Source organism: Myotis daubentonii, chromosome 3 (genome assembly GCF_963259705.1).
Source record: "Myotis daubentonii chromosome 3, mMyoDau2.1, whole genome shotgun sequence".
NCBI lineage: Eukaryota > Metazoa > Chordata > Mammalia > Chiroptera > Vespertilionidae > Myotis > Myotis daubentonii.
In genome coordinates, this window is record NC_081842.1 from 40,103,821 (window position 1) to 40,127,010 (window position 23,190).

The 23,190-nt window shown below is 39.4% G+C and overlaps 1 protein-coding gene across 1 annotated transcript in view; it reads right to left on the reverse strand.

Moving 5' to 3' along the window:
* Positions 1-3,312: 3,312 nt before the first annotated feature.
* The window catches only part of CCDC39 (coiled-coil domain containing 39), a 48,251-nt gene continuing 28,373 nt past the window's right edge, over positions 3,313-23,190 (reverse strand). The window contains exons 13-20 of the mRNA XM_059687111.1: positions 19,909-20,117; positions 11,305-11,428; positions 7,200-7,359; positions 6,672-6,778; positions 5,837-5,977; positions 5,516-5,692; positions 5,294-5,373; positions 3,313-3,736 (exon numbers count right to left, since the gene is read on the reverse strand). Of these exons, the coding sequence (XP_059543094.1) occupies positions 3,586-3,736; positions 5,294-5,373; positions 5,516-5,692; positions 5,837-5,977; positions 6,672-6,778; positions 7,200-7,359; positions 11,305-11,428; positions 19,909-20,117 (1,149 nt within the window). The 3' untranslated portion in view covers positions 3,313-3,585. The remainder of the gene's footprint in view (positions 3,737-5,293; positions 5,374-5,515; positions 5,693-5,836; positions 5,978-6,671; positions 6,779-7,199; positions 7,360-11,304; positions 11,429-19,908; positions 20,118-23,190) is intronic.

A 23,190-nucleotide genomic window follows, 5' to 3' on the forward strand; every position in this document is an offset into this window, starting at 1 on the left:
AATATAGAAGCTAAACAAAACCCCAGAAACCTGCTTTCAGCCAGCCGGGATCTCAGAGCTGGAGTGAGCAGGACTGCAACAGTGTTACAATTATAGAACCCAAACAAACCAGATACCTGCTTTCAGCAGCCGAGGCCTCAGAGCTGGAGCCAAGCCTCAGAGCTAAAGCTGGCCCAGAAAAAAATAAATAAAGGACAGGTTGGGAGCTTCAGTCACCCGCCAGCCTGAAAACGGCCCTAGCCCCTCACCCAGACTGGCCAGGCACCCCAGTGGGGACCCCCACCCTGAAGGGTGTGTGACCAGCTGCAAACAGCCATCATCCCCTCATCCAGTCTGGCCAGGCACCCCAGTGGGGACCCCCACCATGATCCAGGACACCCGTCAGGGCAAACCAGCTGGCCGCCACCCTTGCACCAGGCCTCTATCCTATATAGTAAAAGGGTAATATCCTTCCCAGCACTGGGATCAGCGGAGCAGCAAGGCCTCCCAGCACCAGGATCAGCAGAGCCGCAAGGCCTCCTGGCACTGGGATCAGCCTGCCGGGGTAGTGACCAAATCCCCTGATCGCCCTGCGGCTCTGTGTGTGATGGGGCAGGGCCACAACCTCCCTATCCGCCCTGCTCTGTTTGTGAAGGTGCCCCAACCCCCTGATAGGCCCTGCTCTGTGCCTGATAGGGGGAAGCTCCCCAAGCCCCTGATCGCCCTGCGTCTCTGTGTGTGACAGGGTGTGGCCCCCGAACCCCCTGATCAACCCTGCTCTGTGTGTGACGGTACGGCGCCCCAACCGCCCCCCACGGGCCCTGCTCTGTGTGTGAAAGGGTGGTGCCCCAACTCCCCTATCGGCCCTACTCTGAGCAATGGTGGCGCTCCTCAACCCCCTCATGGGCCCTACTCTGTGCGTGACAGGGGGGAGCTCCTCAACCCCCTGATCGGCCCTGGTCTGTGCATGACAGGGTAAGGAGCCCCAACCCCCCTGATGGGCCCTGCTCTGTGCATGGCAGGGGGCAACTCCCCAACCCCCTGATCGGCCCTGCTCTGTGCGTGACGGTACGGAGTCCCAAACCCCCTGATGGGCCCTCTTCTGTGCGTGATGGGGCAGGGCCCCAACCACCTGATCGGCCGGCTCTGTATGTGACGGGGCGGTGCCCCAACCCCCTGATTGGCCCTGCTCTGTGCGTGACGGGGTGGTGCCGCAACCTCCCTATCAACCCTGCCTTGAGTGTGACAGGGGGCGGTGCCCCAATCCCCCAATCAGCCCTACCCTGAGCGTGACTGAGGGTGGCATCGCAACCTCCCAATCTACCCTGCTCTGTGCATGACGGGGCGGCGCCCCAACTCCCCAATCGGCCCTGCTCTGAGCCCAACCAGGGGCTGCACCTAGGTATTGGGCCTGCCCTCTGCCACCCGGGAGCAGGCCTAAGCCAGCAGGTTGTTATCTCCAGAGGGGTCCCAGACTGCGAGGGCACAGGCTGGGCTGAGGGACCCCTCCTCCCCCCGAGTGCACAAATTTTTGTGTACTGGCGAGGGGGGGGGGGGTAGTGTTCCTCAGCCCGACCTGTGCCCTCTCACAGTCTGGAACCCCTCAGGAGATAACCACCTGCTGGCTTAAGCCTGCTCCCCGGGTGGCAGATGGCAGGCCCGATCCCTCGGTGCCTGCCCCTTTCCCCGGGTTGCACACGGCAGGCCTGATCCCGGGGTTGGGGCAGGCGGCAGATGGCACTGCCCCACCCCGCCTGCAGTATGCAAATTTAACAGCCATCTTTGTTGGGTTAATTTGCATACTCTTCTGATTGGCTGATGGGTGTGGCAAAGGTATGGTCAATTAGCATCTTTGTCTTTCATTAGTGTAGATTGTCTTGAGTATCACCATCAACAAGCACTGTAATTTTCCAAAGCATTTTTGTGGCTTAAGCTAACATTTAGGTACCAAAAAAATCAGTGTTAGTACCTTGTACAATAGCCTGCCTGGATTTAGAAAGTCCATCTTCTCCAGAGCTTCTTTCCTTGGACATAGTACACTTAAGCAGAGTACACACTCCATTTTCTAAGGATGTGCTCAGGAAACCCATCATAGTAAAAAATATTGTGGATACACTTGTCAAGAATCCCTAATGATATCTTCAGTTTTTTGCCATAACCTCATGTCTATAGTTTATACGTACACAGGCTGTATCTTGGTTTCCATAATAAATGATAGTTGACTTTCTTACAATAGGTGGATGTTAAGATAATTCCAGATGAGGAGATAATGGGGTTAATCCCTTGTCTCATCACTTAGCATTACTACACTGCAGTTGGAACTGTTACTTTCACAGTTAAATGGAGACTTCTATTCTGGCCAGAGAGCCTAGCCATTCCACAAACACTGTGCTAGGATCTGGGTGGTAACTCAATGGATAGAAGTCACTGTGCAGTTCCTATGTCACGCCATGTGCATTTTGTATATATTCCGTTATTTCGGTAAATGTTTTATGTAGGTAACTATTACTCTCCCTATATTACAAATGAAAGAAGCATAGAGAACTACCTTTTCCAAGGTCACAGAGCTAGTAAGATACAATCCCTGCCTTCATAGAACAGTGTGTAATATTTCAAGTTCCAAGTAACTTACAAAGTAATATAAGGCAGAGAATAAGAACAAAGTGACTATAAGATTAATCAGTTTTTAGGTCTTATTAAATAAAATCTCACACTTTAGAACAATGTTTCAGCCAAACATTTAATATCACTACTGCCTTTCAATGACAGTTCTAAACAATGACAATTATAAACATTTACTTTATATTGTATATTAATTCAAGAAAATTTTGAAAGTACACTCTTGTTCTTTATGCTTGGTTGTCTATCTTGAGAGAAAAATTATTGTGTTTGACTTCTTTCAAGATCAAAGTAGACTGATTCTTAAATTTAAATTCTTAAAAATTTAAGAATTCTTACATTTAAATTCTTAAAAATTTGAGCTGCATTTTTATTGATATGCATTATTTCTCTTTCCTAGCAATTGCTTTCTCGGTGGAGGGGTGAGGGTAATGCTATATTTTGGCTAACATTTTTTAAATTATTTCAAAGAATAAACTAACATTTCTCCCCAAAAGTCTGGGAAGTATATTCCTTTGAATAAAGAAAACTTAATTTCAGGACCTTTTAGGATAAGTGAAAATTTTAGTAGTGTTAGAAGTCTTCATCTTTAAACATATCTTCCTAAAAGATTCTAAGTGAACATAGTTGCATGGCTAGTGTGAAATAATAAAGTCAACTATTTTCTGTTATAACAGACATAAAAATAACAGTGGAAAACACAGTTTTCCCTACACTTGTGTAATATGTACCCTTGTTAAAATCAGGTATAATATGTGAAGAAGATAATAGGAAAAGGATAAGAAAGTTAAACATTTCTTTGGCTTGACTTTTTTAAAACTACCATTTTTCACTGATAAAACTTGTCTGGTCATTTCATTTTCCACACTATTTCAATAGCACTCTATATCATTATACAGCACCCAAAAGTATAAAGTGAAATTTACTATTTTAAAAGTGAAATTTGGGTTATTTTGTTTATCGTTTGTTCAAGAGAGATTAAAATGTTTACTTGCTGCTCTTTTTGTTTTTATCATTACTGGAACTACTACTGCTAGAACTAGTTGACCTAAAAGTGCTGCCAGATGATGAAGAAGAGAGTGGGAAGGTTAGCTCTAATATGTTCAGCGAAGTCTGAGAAGCAGAACTCCTAGACGACCTAGAAGAAATTACAAAATTATTGTAAATTTAATTCAAAATTTATACTTTAATAAAGACCCCCTCATTAATAGTGAAAGATACCATAATCACACAACTAAAGAGAGCAAAAAGTTTCGATAGTATTAATAATAAATTTTAAAGCATGACCTTTAATATCAAAAAATTAGTTTTTTTAAGGAAAAGGTAATGAACATAATAGTTTCAAACCAGTAAAAAAAAAATAGTTTAACAAATATAATTAATAAAGAAGAATGTTTTCAACTATAATTAACTTAAAGATTTGCAGCATTCATTAAACAAAAGGTAACAAAAAGGCATGGGCATATGGGTGCTGGCAAAGTGAGTAAATGATAGGTTATATAAGAGAAGAAAGTGAGTGTCCTGGTGGGATCATTTGAAAATCATTACTAGCTACATAGTTCTGAAATGCTAAGTTTAAAAATATAGCCCTGACGGATGTGACTTAGTGGTTAGAGCACCGGCCTGTACACTGAAGGGTCTCAGATTTGATTCCTGGTCAAGGGCACATACCTAGGTTACAGTTTCGATCCCTGGCCCTGGTTGGGGCACGTGCAGGAGGCAACTGATCAGTGTGTCTCTCTCACCTCCCTCCCTTCCACTCTAAAAAATCTGTAAAAAATATCCTCTGGTGAGAATTTACAAAATATATTTTTGTATATAATTGTAAATTACATGCACGTGGCTGGGTAACTCAGTTAGTTAAAGTGTCTCATACACCAAAAGGTGGCATGCTTGATTCCTGGTCAGGGCACATACCTAGGTTGCAAGAGGCATCTAGTCATTTCTCTTCTTCTCAAATCAATAAAGATACCCTCAGAAGAGAAATAATATATATACATATATATATAATGTTTTATGACAGTATAGGGATGTTCAAGTGGCTGCCCACCATGTTTATGTAAAAACAGTTCTTTTTATTTAAACCCCATCTTTTAGGACATTCCTTTGTCTCTGTGAAATCCCTACATGGACTAATGAAAACTAAGTGGCTGCTGAAGGTAGGAGATTGGAAATTTAAAAGTTAGGATCATTGTTAATTTTTATTTTGACAGCAAAGCATAAGAGTGTTGATTGAACATCCCTGATGATAGAATTCTAGATAACACTAAACTGAAAGTAAAGACTAATTTCCTGTTTAGCAAATTAAATCAACACAAATCAAATCCTGAGTATTTAAAATTTTGCAGTGTGGTTTTAATAATATACTTAATATCTCTACATCTAAGTTGCCTTTTATGGTTAAAAATCCTCCCTCCATCAGGGTTGGTCATGCTAGATGTAACCTCTAAAATTTCACCCTACTCTACCCTACTGAAATAGCTGGTAGTCACAAAGCACTCTGTGCAGTAATGGAAAGAGGTTGGAAAGCAAGTTGCTCTGCTGGCTGTGTCTGCATCTGTGACACTGACCTCGGCAGGTGGGTGAGGAGGAGAGCACTGGCAGATCCAACCGCTGTGGCAATGTGGGAGTGGCTGGGTGCACGGAGGGTAGCAGCGTGAGCGTTGAGGACGTGGTGGTTTAACCTTCCACTTACCTTAATGACAACAGTGAAGCCTGTGAAGGAGATCTCTGCCACCCGTGTTTGGTACTAGCTGTAGGGAGTTCCAGACCTTTCTGAAAGTACATTGAATAGCAGTCATTAGTACCACTGCGTTTTAGAAGAATATTTGTGATTAGATTTCACTCTGATGAATGCCATAAATTATTTTCATGAAGTGTTTAAGAAACACTAATAACTAGAAGGAACAGTGACTACCTGTTGAAAGTATGCTTGAAGGATAACGTGGATCTCGGCATTTGCTGTGACATCAGCTAGCATTCCATCAATGACCTGATGAAACTGTTTCAGTTCGCGAAGTTTGATGTCTCCTTCTTCTAGTGTTTCCTCTTTTGTTTCTTTCAAAAGACGGATCTCTTTGATGAGTTTTGCACACTGTTGGTCAACAGTAGTCAATTATTACTTAAACCTGTTTCCAGAACTTAATGTTTTTTCATGGATGAAAGGATTTGGGTTTACCATTTAGAACTTAAAAAAATATAAATATGACAGGTCAGATTTTTTTTAAAATATCAATACCTGTTTAGTTACTCTCTCTAATTTTGGCTTCTGCTCCTCAATTTCTTTACTTAGTTGAAGTGAATAAGCCTGCTTCTCCGATAATTTTTCTTTGCCATTATGTGTTAAATGTTCTATAATTTCTAAAGTATTTTCCATGGTCTGCAGAAAAAAAATTATTAAAATATTTATTAATTAGAATCAAAAGTAACATAACTTGCTATTTGTCAAATATTCATTTAATCTTGATTCATTTACTTTTGTATATAACATATTCTGGTAAATAACATATATAATGACTTTATAGTTAAATTTTGTATGTAATTCTACTGGAAAGTATTTTTATGGTACTTGGAAAAATAAATAATTTAATAACTATTGAAAACATGCATGCAGTTTTCAGAGATTCACAATTCATCTATTCCTTCAACTTTATTAGCAAAAAAAAAAATCTGAATTGTATGTAGAGCCTGCTTACCAAGCACATTGTTTTCTCTTTCAGTAATGTGCTTTAGCACCTTCTGTGTACTAGATTATTTTTATCTTTTGAATTTTTGTTTTATGAAACAATCTTTAAGGAATTAAATGAAAATAAGAGTACATTAAATAAAAAATAGAGGAATAGATCATAATTAACTAGCAATGAATGATTCAACAACTAACAAGTGATGATTCGGAGTCCATCCTGTGTTTAACACTGGGATTTTAGCTATTTTAATGCTTTTAATCACTTTTTTTCTTATTTTAATGAGACATCTCATCTATTTTTCTAAAAAAAAAAACTATGGGGTAAGAAAATAGACATAATATTAGTTCATTTCTACTAAGGGCTTATGACTAAAGCCTGTAGAATTACCTGGATGTCTTCCTGTAGCTCTCTAATTTGTCTTTGTTTGTATCTGTATTTTTCATCAGCAACTCTTTTCTGTTCTTCTAGTTGGATTTTTAGTCCATACTCATCACCTAAAATTTAGGCAATTTGTAGTTTAAATTTTTAAGATGTTCTGTAGAAATCCATCTTAAAATCTTACATATATTAAATTTCTAACATTTCTTCTTATGAAAGGTTAAATTCCTATGTCTACTTGTTGAAAAACAGTATGGGCATATGTAGCAGCCACTCTTGTTTAGTCAACACAGGGAAGCTAATGTGCTATTTTCTGTGGATTTGAAATTAATCCCCTAGAGAAGTGATATGTTGTATCATTAGAACTACTAGTAATAATGGAAATAACACTTTAGCACTTATTTTAAAAGGGGATGGTTTTTCTGACTCAAACAAACAAGTTCACTTTTGTTTGCCATTGCTCAGTGTTCCTTTTTAAAAAACAAGTAACTACAGTTCTCATTGCATATATTCATTAAAATGTTAACTCCTACATACTAGATGGTGTCACTTTTTTAAAAGATTGTTTGAAATTGTTGTTACAACTGTTCAGCACTTGTAAGGTGTTTTCTAGAGCATAGATTTCTTTTTCAGCTTTGTTGATCTTAGCATCCAAACTGTCACCTTCCTTTTGAAGTTCTTCTTTTTCTTGAGCAGCCTGTAAAAACAGAATAGAAAGACTAAATAATAGTATTTCTCAGGGGGGAGAAGGACTGTTTTTAGGACAGATCATAGTTAACTCACAACAATACCAATTTGCCTTGAGGTCCATATAAAGCACCATTTATTTCTTTCATTTGATTTACAGAAGAGCAAATCCTCAAGGCCTTCAAAGTATAGCACATAGGATACAAAACAGTAATGGAAACAGAGTGACTAACCAAAGCTTACATTAAACTCACCAACAAAAATTACCAAAATGTCAAGCAGGTATAAACTTCACTGGGAAGGGAAAGAGTTAACTAGAAGGAGGTTTCAAAGTAGATATTAAATAGAATATATTTCTGGCCTAAAAGAAACTTAGGAACACTTTCTCCTTTTATATCATAGAGAGGAGTAAAAAAGAGGTGAGACAGGGCATACCCAGAAAAGTAAATGCTTGTCATTCCCAAGCCAGTTGTAGTTATATGTGTTAATAGAAATAGTATTTCAACATTTTTGAGCAGTTAGTAATGTTAAAGTTAGAGAAAGTACTCATTTTAGTAGCACAAACTTAATTTGAAACACTATAGTATAGAGGTTAGAATGGCACCTACACCAAGAATGACATTCAAATTTGTGAAGTGTTCCGTATTTTCAAAAGGAAAAATATTACATTGCATGATTCCACTTACATGAAGTACCTAGGGTAGTCAAATTCATGGAGACTTAGAGTAGAATGGTGAATGCCAGGGTTTGGTGTAGGGGGAAATGGGGAATTACTGTTATGTGAGTACAGTTTCAGTTTTAGAAGGTGAAAACAGTCTGGAGATTGGTAATGGTGTTAGTTGCACAACAATGTGAATATAATACCACTGTACACTTAAAATTGTTAAATGGCAAGTTTTATGTATTTTACCACATTTTAACTTTTTTAATTAGAGAAAGATAATTGTGATAAATGTGGGTAGAGAAAATGAAGTTTACTAATTGCTGGAAACCAGAAATTCCTCAGTGAGTGGACATATTCAGTGACTTTTTCCATCGTACCTCTGTCACAGCCAGGCTCTCTAGAGCTGTACCCTAATAATTCCAAAAGAACTGCTCCAGGTAAGGAGTACCAGGGCATGTATATATATTTAAAAGTACTCAAACCCATTCTTAGTAAAAAATGGTTAATTTACTCAATCCCTAGGTGTGTATATTTAAACCAGAAGATGGTCATTGGAAAAAAATGTTTGGTAATGTTTCAATTTTTAATGTTTTCTCCGATATTTGTTTTATTATGCTACCAAAATATGTATAACTACATATTAGTACATAATAAAATAGTTCATAATGAAAAATAATAGCAAGTAGTACATAGTCAAAAAGCTTAGCAAAAAAATAAAGTTTTTAGATAAATTATATCTAATTCCTTTAAATCAAGTCTAGAATTGGCAATGATTCATTCAAAATACAGTGTAGTGTGAGAGCTAGAACAAATCAAAACAGCTAGAATTTAGTTGCAAATGTCCTACTAGTGAGCTGAGTAACATTAAATAATTTCCTTCTCTTGAGTTCAGTTTATTTGTCAAATGAAGGGATTGAATTTGTTCATTTATACAGATTTCTGATTTAATTACACATATAACTTAAACTTCTAAAACTCTGATCCCATTTGCCTCTAAATCAAGCTTATCTAATGTATACCTTTTATCCTGGATTGGAAAAGCTGATATTTGGAAGAAATTTTTATTTATGCATTTATGTCAACATTTTTAACATTTTCCTAATTTTACTGGACAGTTTCATTAAATTGTCAGAATTGAACTGCCTTACAAAAAGACTAAGAGGAACTTAAATATGAGATTTGAAAGATGCTAGTCCTTCATTGGTTACTGATCATACTTTTCACTCTAGCTCTTAAGAGTCAGATACTATAATGTGCCAGGGTGGGTAAAAGGAAGAGCAAAACCATGTGTGCCCCATAGACAAGAACCTATTGCAGGACCAAAAATAAGGGCAATGGATTGAATTGTTTCCCCTAAAACAGATTTGAAGTCCTAACCTGCAGTACTTAAAAATGTGACCTTATTTGGGAAAAATAGGGTCTTTGCAAATGTACTCAGGTTACCATGAGGTCATGAAGGTGGTCCCTAATTCATAGGATTGGTGTCCTAATAAAAATGGGGTATTTGGACACAGATACAGACATTCTTAGGGAAGACTGACCAGAGGACACCATGTGAAAATGACGACAGAGATCATGGTGATGCTTCCAGAAGCCAAGGAACACCAAAGATTGCCAGCAGACGTGTAAACACTCTCCCTCAGCCTTTAGAAGGCACCAACCATATTGGTATCTTTATTTCAGACTTCTAGCCTCAAAACTGGAGACCATAAAAACTGCCTTTGTCATACTTGTTATGGCAACTCTAGCAAACTAATACAAGGGCTCAGCAAACTGCATATCCTGGGTGAGACAGTACATATTTTAGGCTTTATGGACCATTACATCTCTGTCAAAACTACTTGTACTTAATACACTGCTATTGTAGTTTGAATGCAGCCATAGACAAGACTATAATTGAATGAGGTGATGTATTATGTGTACCGCACAAATGTTGGGCAGCATTTGGCTCAAAGCCATGCATACCCTTGCAATACACCATGCAGGACACAGAACAGTGGTAAGCATTGTAACCAAATTCCTCTTCCATCAGTGCTGTAAACGTATGTATATGTGCCCATCAGGAAAGATCAACCTGAAGGATATAAGGAAGGAAGAGAATCTTGATTTGACTAAATTAACATTCCTATATCTACCACATTCCAAAACAAAAGTGACAGTTCTAATTGGCAAGTTCAAGTTTTTTACAGTAGTAAACTACTAAAGTATTTTCAAAAAGTTAAAAAATTCTCAAATATAAAATGAGCATGTCAAAGATTTTATTCAACTCATTAATGAAAGAACCCGTAAGATATTAGACAAGTTCAAAGGGAGAAGTTGAAAAGCTTTAATATACACAAATGCTGAAATAAATTTGCCTATATATGAAACTATACCATTTAGGGCAACAAAATGTAATGCTTGGGTTATCTTTCCTATAGAGTTTAATCAGTTGTATTTCTACTAGCCACGATTCATTTGCATTGTGGACAACTCTTAGTTTTCTACAAGTTAACATCTGTCCCTACAGAGTTATAAAGTAGATTATTCAATAAAAATCTGTTGAAGGTGTACCTTCCTACAGAATCAAATAACCCTGGAGGGCCCGCTAGAAAATGCCAAGTCTGGTATTGCCACGCGGTGGCATCACTGCACACCTACAGACTGCTTTTCCCATTTTCAGGCAATTGATAATTTTTCTCAACATAAGACACATTGAGTATAGTTATAAAGAAATGTTTCATTTTTACACATCCGGTACATGTGAAGTGTTATGCATAAAACATGTAAGGATGCTACACAAAGAAAAATGGGAATAAGATAGCAGACAACTCTCAACCATCAGAACAGCAGATTCACCTGTTCATTTGTCCCCCACCTAATATGAAGGGACAGCCCCTCCTACTCTCTGGATCTCTGCCATACCAGGACTGCAATGGTAAATTGGGGTATAAGATTTCAGAAGTGGTGTAACTCCAGGCGATGGTAAGGTCTAGAGGAGTGATGGTAGATTTTAGGGTAAAAAAATTAAGAATTTTAAATAAATGAGGGGAAACGACAGGATGCAAAGATGGGAAAAAAAAAGTGTCAAACAGTATTCTAGAACTCTTTGACTCATGGACTGGAGTAGTATAAAACTAATAGAGCTTCAGTATTTCATTTAGCAACTAATGCTTTATGGCCCTAATTAAGTGCAATGGTTCCTAGACTGCTATGAAATTTGAAATTTCATGGGGGAAAAAAATGCCATTTTGGTTGTTAACAAAGAAAGGATACTTCTTTCTATCACAACAATAAATTGATCACGCTTACCTTTATTACATAATAGGCCTGTGTTTTCTCCTCTTCTCCTTCAGGAGGCAGCATAACAACAGTAAGAATTTCATATCTATTCTTCAGTTTATCAATTTTACTTAGCCGCTCATGAAACTCAGCACTAATATGGAAAGAAAAGAAAAATTAAACACCGGAAAACAAATACTATTTTTAAAAGAACTATATTGTTCTCATGGAAGACAGCTGTATTTGGATTACTACTGTACTCAGATTAAATGTTTTCACTTTTCAGCTTTATAATTCAGTGTGAAGGGTCTCAGATTTTACCCTATTTGAAAGATAAGTGCCACAGTTTCGTGGATGCTAGCAGAGTGGAGGGGTAAATGGGGAGTTAATGCTTAATGGATATAGTTTCAGTTTTACAAGATGAAAAAGTTCTGAAGATCTGTTGCACAACAATGTGAATATACTTAACATTACTGAGCTCTGTGTTGAAATATGGTTAAGATGCTAAGTTTTATGTGTTTCCCCCCCCCCAAAAAAAAATTTTAAGATAGTCTAGGATAGTTAGTGTCCCTCCTGACAAAGCTTGCAGAAATATGAGAAATCCATGTTTTAGATTCCTAAATCTGCTGGTTAAATTTTTCCTTTTATTCCAGTAAATTTACATTTTATGAAATATTTTTAACTTATAACAATACTAATAACATTCATATATGCATGGAGGGTGACACATTTGCCTACTACAACCACATGAAAGTGGCCACCCAACCATGCTGAAAGGAAATCTGCAGTTTTCCTACTCCTAAAGAAAATTGATGGTAAAACATTAATATCAGAAGTTACAGTTTTGCTAATTTTTAGGTATTACTCTTGTTTCATCAGAAAATATTTATTCATCCTTTATCCTATCTAATAAAAGAGAAACATGGTAATTAGCATATGACGGCTACCCTTCCCATTGGCTAATCAGCAAGATATGCAAATTAACTGCCAGCCAAGATGGCGGCTGGCAGCCAGGCAGCTGGAAGCTAACATGAGGCTTGCTTGCTTCAGTGACGGAGGACTCCAACGTTCCCTGCCTGCCTTGCCGGCCTCTGAGCTTGCAGTCTGAAACATTGTAACAAATATAGAAGCTAAACAAAACCCCAGAAACCCGCTTTCAGCCGGCCGGCCGGGAACTCAAAGCTGGACTTGATACATGTTTCGATTATAGAACCCAAACAAACCAGATACCTGCTTTCAGCAGCAGAGGCCTCAGAGCTGGAGCCAGAGCTAATGCTGGCCCAGAATTAAAAAAAAGAAAAAAAGGAGCGGTTGGGAGCTTCAGTCACCCACCAGCCTGAAAACAGCCCTCAGCCCCTCACCCAGACTGGCCAGGCACCCCAGTGGGGACCCCCACCCTGAAAGGTGTGTGACCAGCTGCAAACAGCCATCATCCCCTCATCCAGGCTGGCCAGGCACCCCAGTGGGGACCTCCACCCTGAAGGGTGTGTGACCAGCTGCAAACAGCCATCATCCCCTCATCCAGGCTGGCCAGGCACCCCAGTGGAGACCCCTACCCTGATCCAGGAAACCCTTCAGGGCAAACCAACCAGCCCCCACCCATGCACCAGGCCTCTGTCCTATATAGTAAAAGGGTAATATGCCTCCCAGCACTGGGATCAGCGGCCGCGAGACCTCCCGGCACAGGGATCAGCATGACAGGGGGCAGCACCCAAACCCCCGATCACCCTGCGGCTCTGTGTGTGACAGGGTGCGGCGCCCCAACACCCCCCCCCCCCGCAACGGGCCCTGCTCTGTGTGTGATGGGGTAGAGCCATAACCTCCCCAACGGCCCTGCCCTGAGTGTGACAGTGGCGGCGCCCCAACCCCCTGATCGGCCCTGCTCTGTGGGTGATGGAGGGCGGCGCCCCAACCCCCTGATCTGCCCTGCTCTGTGTGTGACAGGGGGCAGTGCCCCAACTCCCCTATCGGCCCTACTCTGTGAGGGACAGGGGGGAGCTCCCCAAACCCCTGATGGGCCCTGCTCTGTGCATGACAGGGGGCAGCACCCCAACCCCCTGATTGGCCCTGCTCTGTGCGTGACAGGGGGTGGTGCCGCAACCTCCCCATCGACCCTGCCTTGAGTGTGACAGGGGGCGGTGCTCCAACCCCCAATCGGCCCTACCCTGAGCATGACTGAGGGTGGCATTGCAACCTCCCGATCCGCCCTACTCTGTGCATGACAGGGGGCGGCGCCCAAACTCCCCAATCAGCCCTGCTCTAAGCCCAACCAGGGGCTGCACCTAGGGATTGGGCCTGCCCTCTGCCACCCGGGAGCAGGACTAAGCCAGCAGGTCATTATCTCCCGAGGGGTCCCAGACTGCGAGAGGGCACAGGCCAGGCTGAGGGACCCCCCTCCCCCCCGAGTGCACAAATTTTTGTGCACCGGGCCTCTAGTATGATTATAAAAGACAATACTTGGCCTTCTAGCTTAAGATGTTGGACTAAAGCACAAGTATATTTCTCCTTCCTAAAATGGAAGACTAAAAGGAAAAAGAAAAAAATAAATAACAGCTCTGGGAACAAGAAAGACAATTTTTTCATGAATTCACTGAAAACAAATGGGACCCCTGCCAGTGTTGCTCACTAATTGGAATATTGGCCCATGCACCAAAGGGTCACAGGTTCAATTCCTGGTCAAGAGCACATACCTGCATTGTAGGAGCCCTGGTCAGGGCAGGTGCAGGAGGCAACCAATGTTTTTCTCTCTCCCTCTCTCTCTCTCTCTGTATATCTCTCTCTCTCTCTCTCTCTCTCTCTCTCTCTCTCTCTCTCTCTCTCTTCCCTCCCTCCATCCCTCCCTTCCTTCATTCCACTCTCTCTTTAAAAAAAACCAATGGAAAAAACATCTTTGGGTGACCATTAACAACAACAAAAAGAAGAAAAACAAATGGGATACTATTGACAAGGAAATAGAGATACACACCGATTAATGCATAAATAAAAGCTATGTTCACCAAAGAAATCTGGGAAAAAATCCAAATTCAGGAATGAGAAAAAGTTATATCTGAGGCTATTATCAAGATAATTAATATAAGAATTACCTATGGAACATCTGAACCACTCTCTTCAACCCCTCAAAGTATACAGGGATGTTGGCAGGAATTATTTATGCTCCAATGATAAACGCCCCCCCCCCCTCCGCCCCCAATTATCAGAAGCTAGCACTGTTGGTTGGAGCTAGATTTAAAAAAAAAAAAAAAAAAAAAAAAAAGCATGTCATTCCAGGCCTGAACAAGAGTGGAGGTTAATTAAGAAAAGAAAAAAAAAAGGCAGCTCTACCCAGGAATGAAATATGTCTTCAAAATAAACTCCTTTAGGGACAGACTTACTCATAGCCTACAACCAGCCGCCCATTTAGAGGAGAGACTTGTTGGAGAAAGAGATCTACCTAATTGCAGAAGAAACCCATACTTTACCATACTATATCACTTTACCAATCACCATAATTATTAATTAAGCATTTTAAAGTAAATATAACAGAAAGCTTAGGACTATCAGACATTTAAGGAAAGCTAACAGCATAAATAAAAAGAACAAAATGTGCAATGACAGAACAGACACTAGGAGAAACAAAGATAATGCATGGGCTAGAAGAAAACTTTCGGAGTATTCTAATTACTATCCTCTGAAAGATGAGAGGATATTGCATCCAAAAATACCCATAAAACAAGAATGGGCTTCCATGAAAAGAAAGGACCAATGAAGGGATAAGAGTTCTTACAAGTAATTTCCCCTTTTCAATTTTACTTCTTTATTTTTTAATTATAATTTATCTAAAATGTTAGTTTCAGCCCTGGCTGGTGTGTTTGAGTTGGTTGGGCATCATCCCATGCACCAAAAGGTTGCTAGTTTGATTCCCAGGCAAGATCACATGCAGATTGCAGGCTTGATCCCCAGTAGGGGGTGTGCAGGAGGCAGATGATAACTCACATCAATGTTTCTCTCTGCCACACCCTTTCTCTCTAAAAACCAATAAACTACATATATATACTAAACGACATATACACACACACACACACACACACACACACACACACACACATATATATATATATATATACTAGTGGCCTGGTGCATGGATTTGTGCACATTGAAAGGAAATTAATTAGAATTCCTGGGGTGGCACCGTGGTTCGAAGGGCGTCTGCAGAGTGAGCAGGAAAAGAAAAAGAGAAGAAAACTCACGCTCTAGTCTTCTGGCTCGGCCTGGTGATGGCTCTGGTGCAGGGACTAATGCAGGCAGTCCCTGGTGGTGGCTGAGTGGGGCAGGACTAGGCTAGGCGGCCAGACATGCCCTGGAGCCAACCTCCTCAGTCCCTCCCTGGCTGGCTGCACGTCGGGCAACACCACTGGAAGGGAGTCTTGGAGTGAGCAGGTCCCTCGGCCTGGCCTGAGGGGATTGGGCCAAACCAGCTGTCTGACATCCCCCGAGGAATCCCGGAGTGCAAGAGAGCACTCTGCAAAGTTGCTGTAATACAGGGTGTGGAACACAAATGCAAGTGTGCAGTAAACCAGATTTGTGTCCAGGAACAACATAACCCACAACCAAAGGTGGAATTGGGCTCCCTCCTCTCTGGTTCAGAGTGCATCACCTGAGAACCGCAGCTGCCAAGTCATTGCAGCTCAGCAGCTCCTGCATTAAGCATATGCCCCCTGGTGGTCAGTACTCATCATAGGTACTGGCGGTCAGACGATTGGATGGTCACTTAGCCTTTTATATATATAGATGTGTGTGTGTGTGTGTGTGTGTGTGTGTGTGTGTGTTAGTTGCAGGTGTACATATGTAACCAGTGAAGAAAAATAATGAATTAGAGATATGAAGAAAGAGAGGCAGGAAACAAGGAAGAGACAGAAAAGGGGATAGGGAGAGAGAGAATGAAAATATCTAAAGTGGAATAGAAATAATAGAAAATTTAACATGAGAGAAAAGTTAAGAAATCTGGAAGTGAAGACATATCTAAGAAGACCAACATCCACTAAAAATGAGCAACAAATGGGTAGAATATAGTATGATGTGAGAAAAAATAAAGAAGTAATAGAAAGGTATTTTCCTAACTTGAAGAAAGACTTTAATGAAATAACTGAAAGAGTTCACAAAGGGTCAAACAAGAAAAAATGAAAAAACACTAGGACACATATAGGAAAATTCTAAAACCCCAAGGTAAAAAGATTGTCCTAAGCTTCTAGAAGGAAAACAAAAACCAAGTTTCCTACAAAATAAAATAACCTGAAATCAGACCTCTCATAAACAGCACTATATGTAGAACAATGTGAAACAATGATCTCAAAGTTCAACTAATTAAAATATGGGGTAAAATAAATATGTTTTAATTATGAAAAGGACACAAAAATTTCAGAAAACATCAATGAAAAAAAAATTCAGAACATACTCCAGAGAAATGAAATGGAAATCCAAGAAAATAGGAAGACAAAGGATATATGAAAAAATATTGAACCCAAAAACAAAGTAAAACACAGCTAGAATGAAATTATTGCTGGCAATTGGCTGAAGGGTTCAAACAACTTATAAGAAAGTAGTTCTTTTAAAAGTAGAGACATAATATTAAAAACAATAAATAACAACCGGATATAATAATCAGTGATTTCAATAATACATGAAAGATGGAGACAAGAAAGGCAGCAGTAAAACATGCTAAGAGTCTTAACCTCTTTGGGGAAGGGGAAAATAATAAAACCAAATTCATCTTCAGTGTTCATAGAAAAACAGGAAGATTAAAGTTTCTTCTGAATTTAAGAATAACCAACAAAATAATTAAAATTAGAATATATATCCTCCAAACAATGGAAGAGGAGAAAAGGAAAACAAAATTCAGTAAAATCAATGAAAAAAACAAACCAGCAGGACAAAAAGAAATACCTACCATATGATCCAGATATTCCACTCTAGGTATTTACCCAAGAGAAAAGAAAGCATATGTTCATACCAAGAAAACATATGTTCATAGCAGTTTTATCTGTAGTAGCCAAAAACTGGAAACAATTCAAATGTTTAACAATGGGAAAATGTACAAACAAATTGGAGTGGATGTATACAGTGGAATATTATTACTAGGTAATAAAGAGCCCCCGGCCTGCCTCCTGTTTTTGTACAGTTCATGAGCAAAGAATAGCTTTTACATTTTTAAATGCAAAATGGTTTTAAAAAAATCAAAAGAAAAATTATATTCTATGAAAATTCTATAAAATTCAAATTCCAGTATCCATAAAGTTTTATTGGAACACAGCCATCCATGCTCATTTATTCACATGTTGTCTATGGCTGCTTTTACTCTACAATGTCAGAATTAAGTTGTTGCAACAGAGTCCATATGGCCTGCAAAACCTATAATATTTAGTATCTAGCCCTTAGGTAATAAAGATGCAGCTAAAATAATACCTAAGGGAATTGTTTTAGCCTTCAAATTTGAAAATTAATTAGCTAAGCATCTATCTGAAAAAAGTTAGAAAAATGAAGTCAAAGTAAGCCCATAAAAATAGAAGGGAGAATAATAAATGTGAGTAGCAATTAATAAAATAAAAAATGAATTCACAATGGTAAAAATCAGCAAGATTTGATTATTTTCAAAGAGCAATAAATGCCATTACTTGCAAGATAAGTTACAAATAATTCAAATCAGGAATGAAATACTAGAAACTCTGCAGCTATGAAACAAATAATAAAATATTGTGAACAACTTTATGGCAATATCTTTGAAAATTAGAGGAAATAGAAAACTTTTCCTAGGGAAATATATAATTTACCAAAATTGACTCAAGAAGACGTATAAAAATCTGCACTGTCCTATGAACAACAAATAAATTAAACCAGCAGCTGAAAATTCTCCTCACAAAGCTCTAGCTCTCTGATGGCTTTCTCAGTGAGGCCTTTGAAAATTCCTACTAATACTCTTTTACAAACTTACCCAGAGTACAGAAAAATAAGAAACACACAAAAATAGTTTTATAGAAGAGGACATAACTTTAGTAGCCTGATAATGTGACAAGGGCCAAAGAAAAAGAAGAATAAGCATAGGTGAAAAATTGTATAAAAATATTACCCCAAAAAACTAGATGTATACAAAATACAATATGTGATAGACAAGCTGAGTTTATTCCAGAAATGTAAAGTTGTTTAACTTCGAAAAATCAATCAATATATTTAATTATATTAACAGACTGAAGGAGCTACATATAAACAAATGCCAAAAAACCATATAATAAAATTCAACATCCACTCCAAATTAAAAAAATTAAAACAATCTCTTAGCAAAGAAAGAAAATATATGGGAAAGCCCTTAATATTATAAAGAGTATCTCAAAAAACACTACAGTAAACTTCATACTTAATGATAAAACAAAACTTTCCCTTTGAGATCAGGCACAAGACGAGGGTACCTACAATCACCACCACTGTTCAGCAATGAACGGGAAGTTAGATAGCAAGGGCAATAAAGCAAGAAAAAGAAAAGTAATAAAGATTGAAAAGGAGGCAAAAAAAACCCAACTTATTTACAAATGATGTAAGTGCAATAAATAGAAATTACAACCTAGATCAATTATTAGAATTAATGAGAGTTTAAGCAAGGTTGCTGGATACTTACTATACAGAAATTAACTGTATTTTTATATACCAGCAACAAATCAGAAATGAAATGTTTTAAAGAAGATAACACTGATGGTAACATTTAAAAAATAACATGTAACCAGGAATAAATCTTATAAAAGATATGCAAAATCTTTAGGGAAAATTTGCTTCAATAAACAGTTATTAGCTATCCATAAGGGTAAACATGTTAAGAAACCCTTACCACAAACCAAACAAAAAAATCAATTAATGATCTTAATGCAAAAAGGAGAATCTAAAGCAGCAGTTCTCAACCTGTGGGTCGTGACCTCTTTGGCGGTCGAATGACCCTTTCACAGGGGTCACCTAAGACCATCCTGCATATCAGATATTTACATTATGATTCATAACAGTAGCAACATTACAGTTATGAAGTAGCAATAAAAATAATTTTATGTTTGGATCACAACATGAGGAACTGTATTTAAAGGGCCAGAAGGTTGAGAACCACTGGTCTAAAGAATGCGGATTTAGCGCTAGCTTCTTTGGCTCAGTGGATAGAATGTTAGCCTGTGGACCAAAGGATCTCATGTTCGATTCCGGTCAAGGGCGGTACTTTGGTTGCAGGCTCCTCCCTAGCCTGAGCCCTGATTGCCTTGTGCAGGAGGCAACCAATCGATGTGTTTCTCTCACATCGATGTTTCTCTCTCTGTCTTTCCCTCTCTCTTCCACTCTCCTTAAAAATCAATGGAAAATTATCCTCGTGTGAGGATTAACAATAAGAACAACAAAAAAAAAAATGGGGGAGGGGGGGAGGATGAGGAGTTAGCCAAAGGAAAGAAAGATGAAGAAGCATAGATTTATGGCTAACATATGTCCCATATATTATATTAAAAGGCTTTTCAAATGAATATGAAAAAGATGGACACCCCGGGTGGCAGAGGGAGCAGTATTATGTTTTCAAACAATATGAAAACAGAATTATGTTTTCAAAATTCATTAGCAGGATGTGAAAATTCTAATTGTTACCTTATGGCTTGCCTTTCTTGATCGACATATCTTATTTGTGACGCAAGCATAGTTTTGTGAACCTTAATTTCTTCAGTTCGTTCTTCCATAGTTGTTTGTAATTGCTGTTTTCTTTTTTCCAGAGAAAGAACTTCTTCTGCTTTACTGTGAAGCAATTCACGAGCACGTTTAGCTTCAAGTTTTAAAAGACTGTCTTCAATCATCAAGTCCTATCATAGTCAAATATTGAAAAATTATTTTTATACCCAAACCAAAATATTTTCCTTTATTACTGATACAAAAGTCAAACTTGAAAACATAACTTTTTTCTGATTTGACCATTGACCAAGATGTTAACTAAGGTTAAATTTAGATTGCTCTGAGTCATGACTCTGGTTTTCCTTTGCTTTTTTTTCCCCCTCTTCCTTTTTATTTCTGTCCTTTTCACTTAAAAAAAAAATTATAGCCATTCCAAGTCTTTTACTATAATTCAATCCTAAATTCAAGTTTTATTAAAGAAAAAAAGGAAAAAATTATGCCTAAAATTGAAACTGAAAATATATAAAGCTCTATGGGTGAGCATTTTTACTTTCTAAACTGAATCTCAAAAAATGATATGTAATTAAATTTTTATTTTAAAATGATTCCATCATGAGTAGAGTCCTGGCAAAAAGGATACAGATAATTTTCAGAATAGAAAGCCCAGAAACAAACACTCAAGAATATAAGATTTTTACTATTTCAAAAATATCGTTTTTTAGTTGGAGAAAAGATTATATCCCTACATTTCATATGTACCAAAAATAAATTCCAGATGAGTAAAAAAAAACCAAAAACTTAATGCAAGAGATAAAAACAATGCCGCTATTAGAAATAGCAAGCATTTGTTTGATTTTTATATGACAAAGAAGTTTCTAAACATAACATTTATACAAGGAAAAGCACTTAAATGTTTGATGTTTAAAAAACTTTAATGTCAAAAAACTAAATAAAGCTCTAACTGGTTTGGCTCAGTGGATAGAGCGTCGGCCTGAGGACTGAAGGGTCCCAGGTTCGATTCCGGTCAAGGGCATGTACCTTGCTTGCAGGCACATCCCCAGTAGGGGATGTGCAGGAGGCAGCTGATCAATGTTTCTCACTCATCAATGTTTCTAACTCTCTATTCCTCTCCCTTCCTCTCTGTAGAAAATCAATAAAATATATTTAAAAAACTAAATAAAAAGTTAAAGACAAATGGAAAAAATATTGGCACTATTTAAGGCAAAATTAATATTTTAACATATGAAGATCTTTTGCAAAGCAATTAAAAAATATAAACCTCCTAATGGAAATATGGGCAAAGAACATAAACCTGAAAGCAAAAAATAAAAATTGTGGAACATCCTATATAATAAAACCTTAATATGCAAATCGACAGAATGACAGAACAACTGGCAGAACGACTGGTCACCATGATGCACACTGACCATCGGGGGCAGATGCTCAATGCAGGAGCTGCTCCCCAGTGGTCAGTGCACACCCACAGCGGGAGTGCTGCTCAGCCAGAAGCTGGGCTCACGGCTGGCAAGTGCAGTGGCGGTGGCAGGAGCCTCTCCTGCCTCCGCGGCAGTGCTAAGGAGCAGCAAGCTGAGCAGTAAGGAGCGAGGGGTCCTAGACTGTGAGAGGGCGCAGGCTGGGCTGAGGAACCCCCCGCCCAGTACGCAAATTCCATGCACTGGGCCTCTAGTAGTATAATTAAAAGAAACTGTTTTAAACAGTTTTGTTTAAACACTAGGGGTCCAGTGCACGAATTCATGCACCTTGAAAGGAACTGTGGGCCGTGAGGCTACAGTGGGCACAGAGGCAGGGCTCAGCACATCCTCTGCACCCCCGCTGGGGCCCCTGGTCCCGTCTGCTGGCAGCCCTGCTCCTGCCACCACTGCTCCCATGAGCTGATGGTGCCGGCCCCGCTCGCAGAGTGATTGGGGCCCGCACCAGCAGTGGGTATGAGCGGGGCTGGTGCTGTCAGCAGGAGTGAGTGGTGGCTGCTGCCCTGATCGCTCTCAGGAACAGGAAGAGGTGGAGAAGCCCTCAGGGGCAATTGGGGCCGGCAGTTGCTGCTCGTACCTGCTGATGGTGCCGAGGGATCAGGGCCGGCACCAGGTGCTGGCAGCAGGTGCAAGCGTGCCTGCAGTAGGTATGAGCACTGGGCCAGACCGTGGCATGTGGGAGCAAAGAATTTTCAGTAACCACCTGAAGCTGGCCCTGATGACAGCAACTGGTACCCCGCCTTGGTCTGGCACCCTCGCTCACCTGCTCCACCATCTGGTGGTCAGCACACGTCGTAGTGACTAGTCATTTGGTTGTTCTGCCATTTGGTCTATTTGCATATTAGCTTTTTATTATATAGGATATTTTAAATTTTATTTTTAAACATAAAGTGTTTCAAAATGTCACAAAGTTTAAAAATGCAGACTAAAAACAATGAGATATCATGTTTGACCATCAAATTGACAATAATTTTATCAACTGTAAGATCCAGCTTTGATGGTGGTAAGTAAAATAGGATGCTTACACATTGCTACTGATAATATTAATTGAACCCTCTAGAAGACAATTGGACTTAAACATAGTTTTAAGACACTGAAAATATTCATTCTTTTTCAACCTTAATTATACAGGTGGAGATTTATCCTCAGGAACTAACTGAACAACTGTACAATGATATATGTGCATAGAACATGATAATACTATTTAAAATAGTCAAATACTAGAAACAATTATAAATCCAAAAAATAAGAGATTGCCCAAGTAAATTATAGTAACTTTGTGCAATGGACTGTGGGAAGACTTCAAAAAATTTTTTTCCTGGTCACTACAAGATCATATTTTTAAAAATTATCTTTATTGCTGGAAGTATTACAGATGTCCCTTCGTTTTTTTGTCATTTTTCCCCCATTGACCTGCTCCACCCCACACCTGCCCTTCCCAAGCCTTCACTACACTATTGACTGTGTCTGGGGGCTATGTGTATCCTATATAATAAAAGGCTAATATGCAAATTGTCCCCTCAACTGGGAGTTCAACTGGGAGTTTGACTAGGGGGCAGGGCCAGCCTGCCACTCACCTGTGGCCCCTCCTCCTGGCTGGCCCCGACCCCGACCCCGACCCCCCCCCAACCCCCAACTCTGATTGGGTGCAGGGCCAGCTGACCGGACCCCACCTGTGCACGACTTTGTGTACTGGGCCTCTAGACTAAAATGCACATTGTACCCATGGGAGTTTGACCAGGAGATCCATCGCTTGCTATTATACACTGACCAC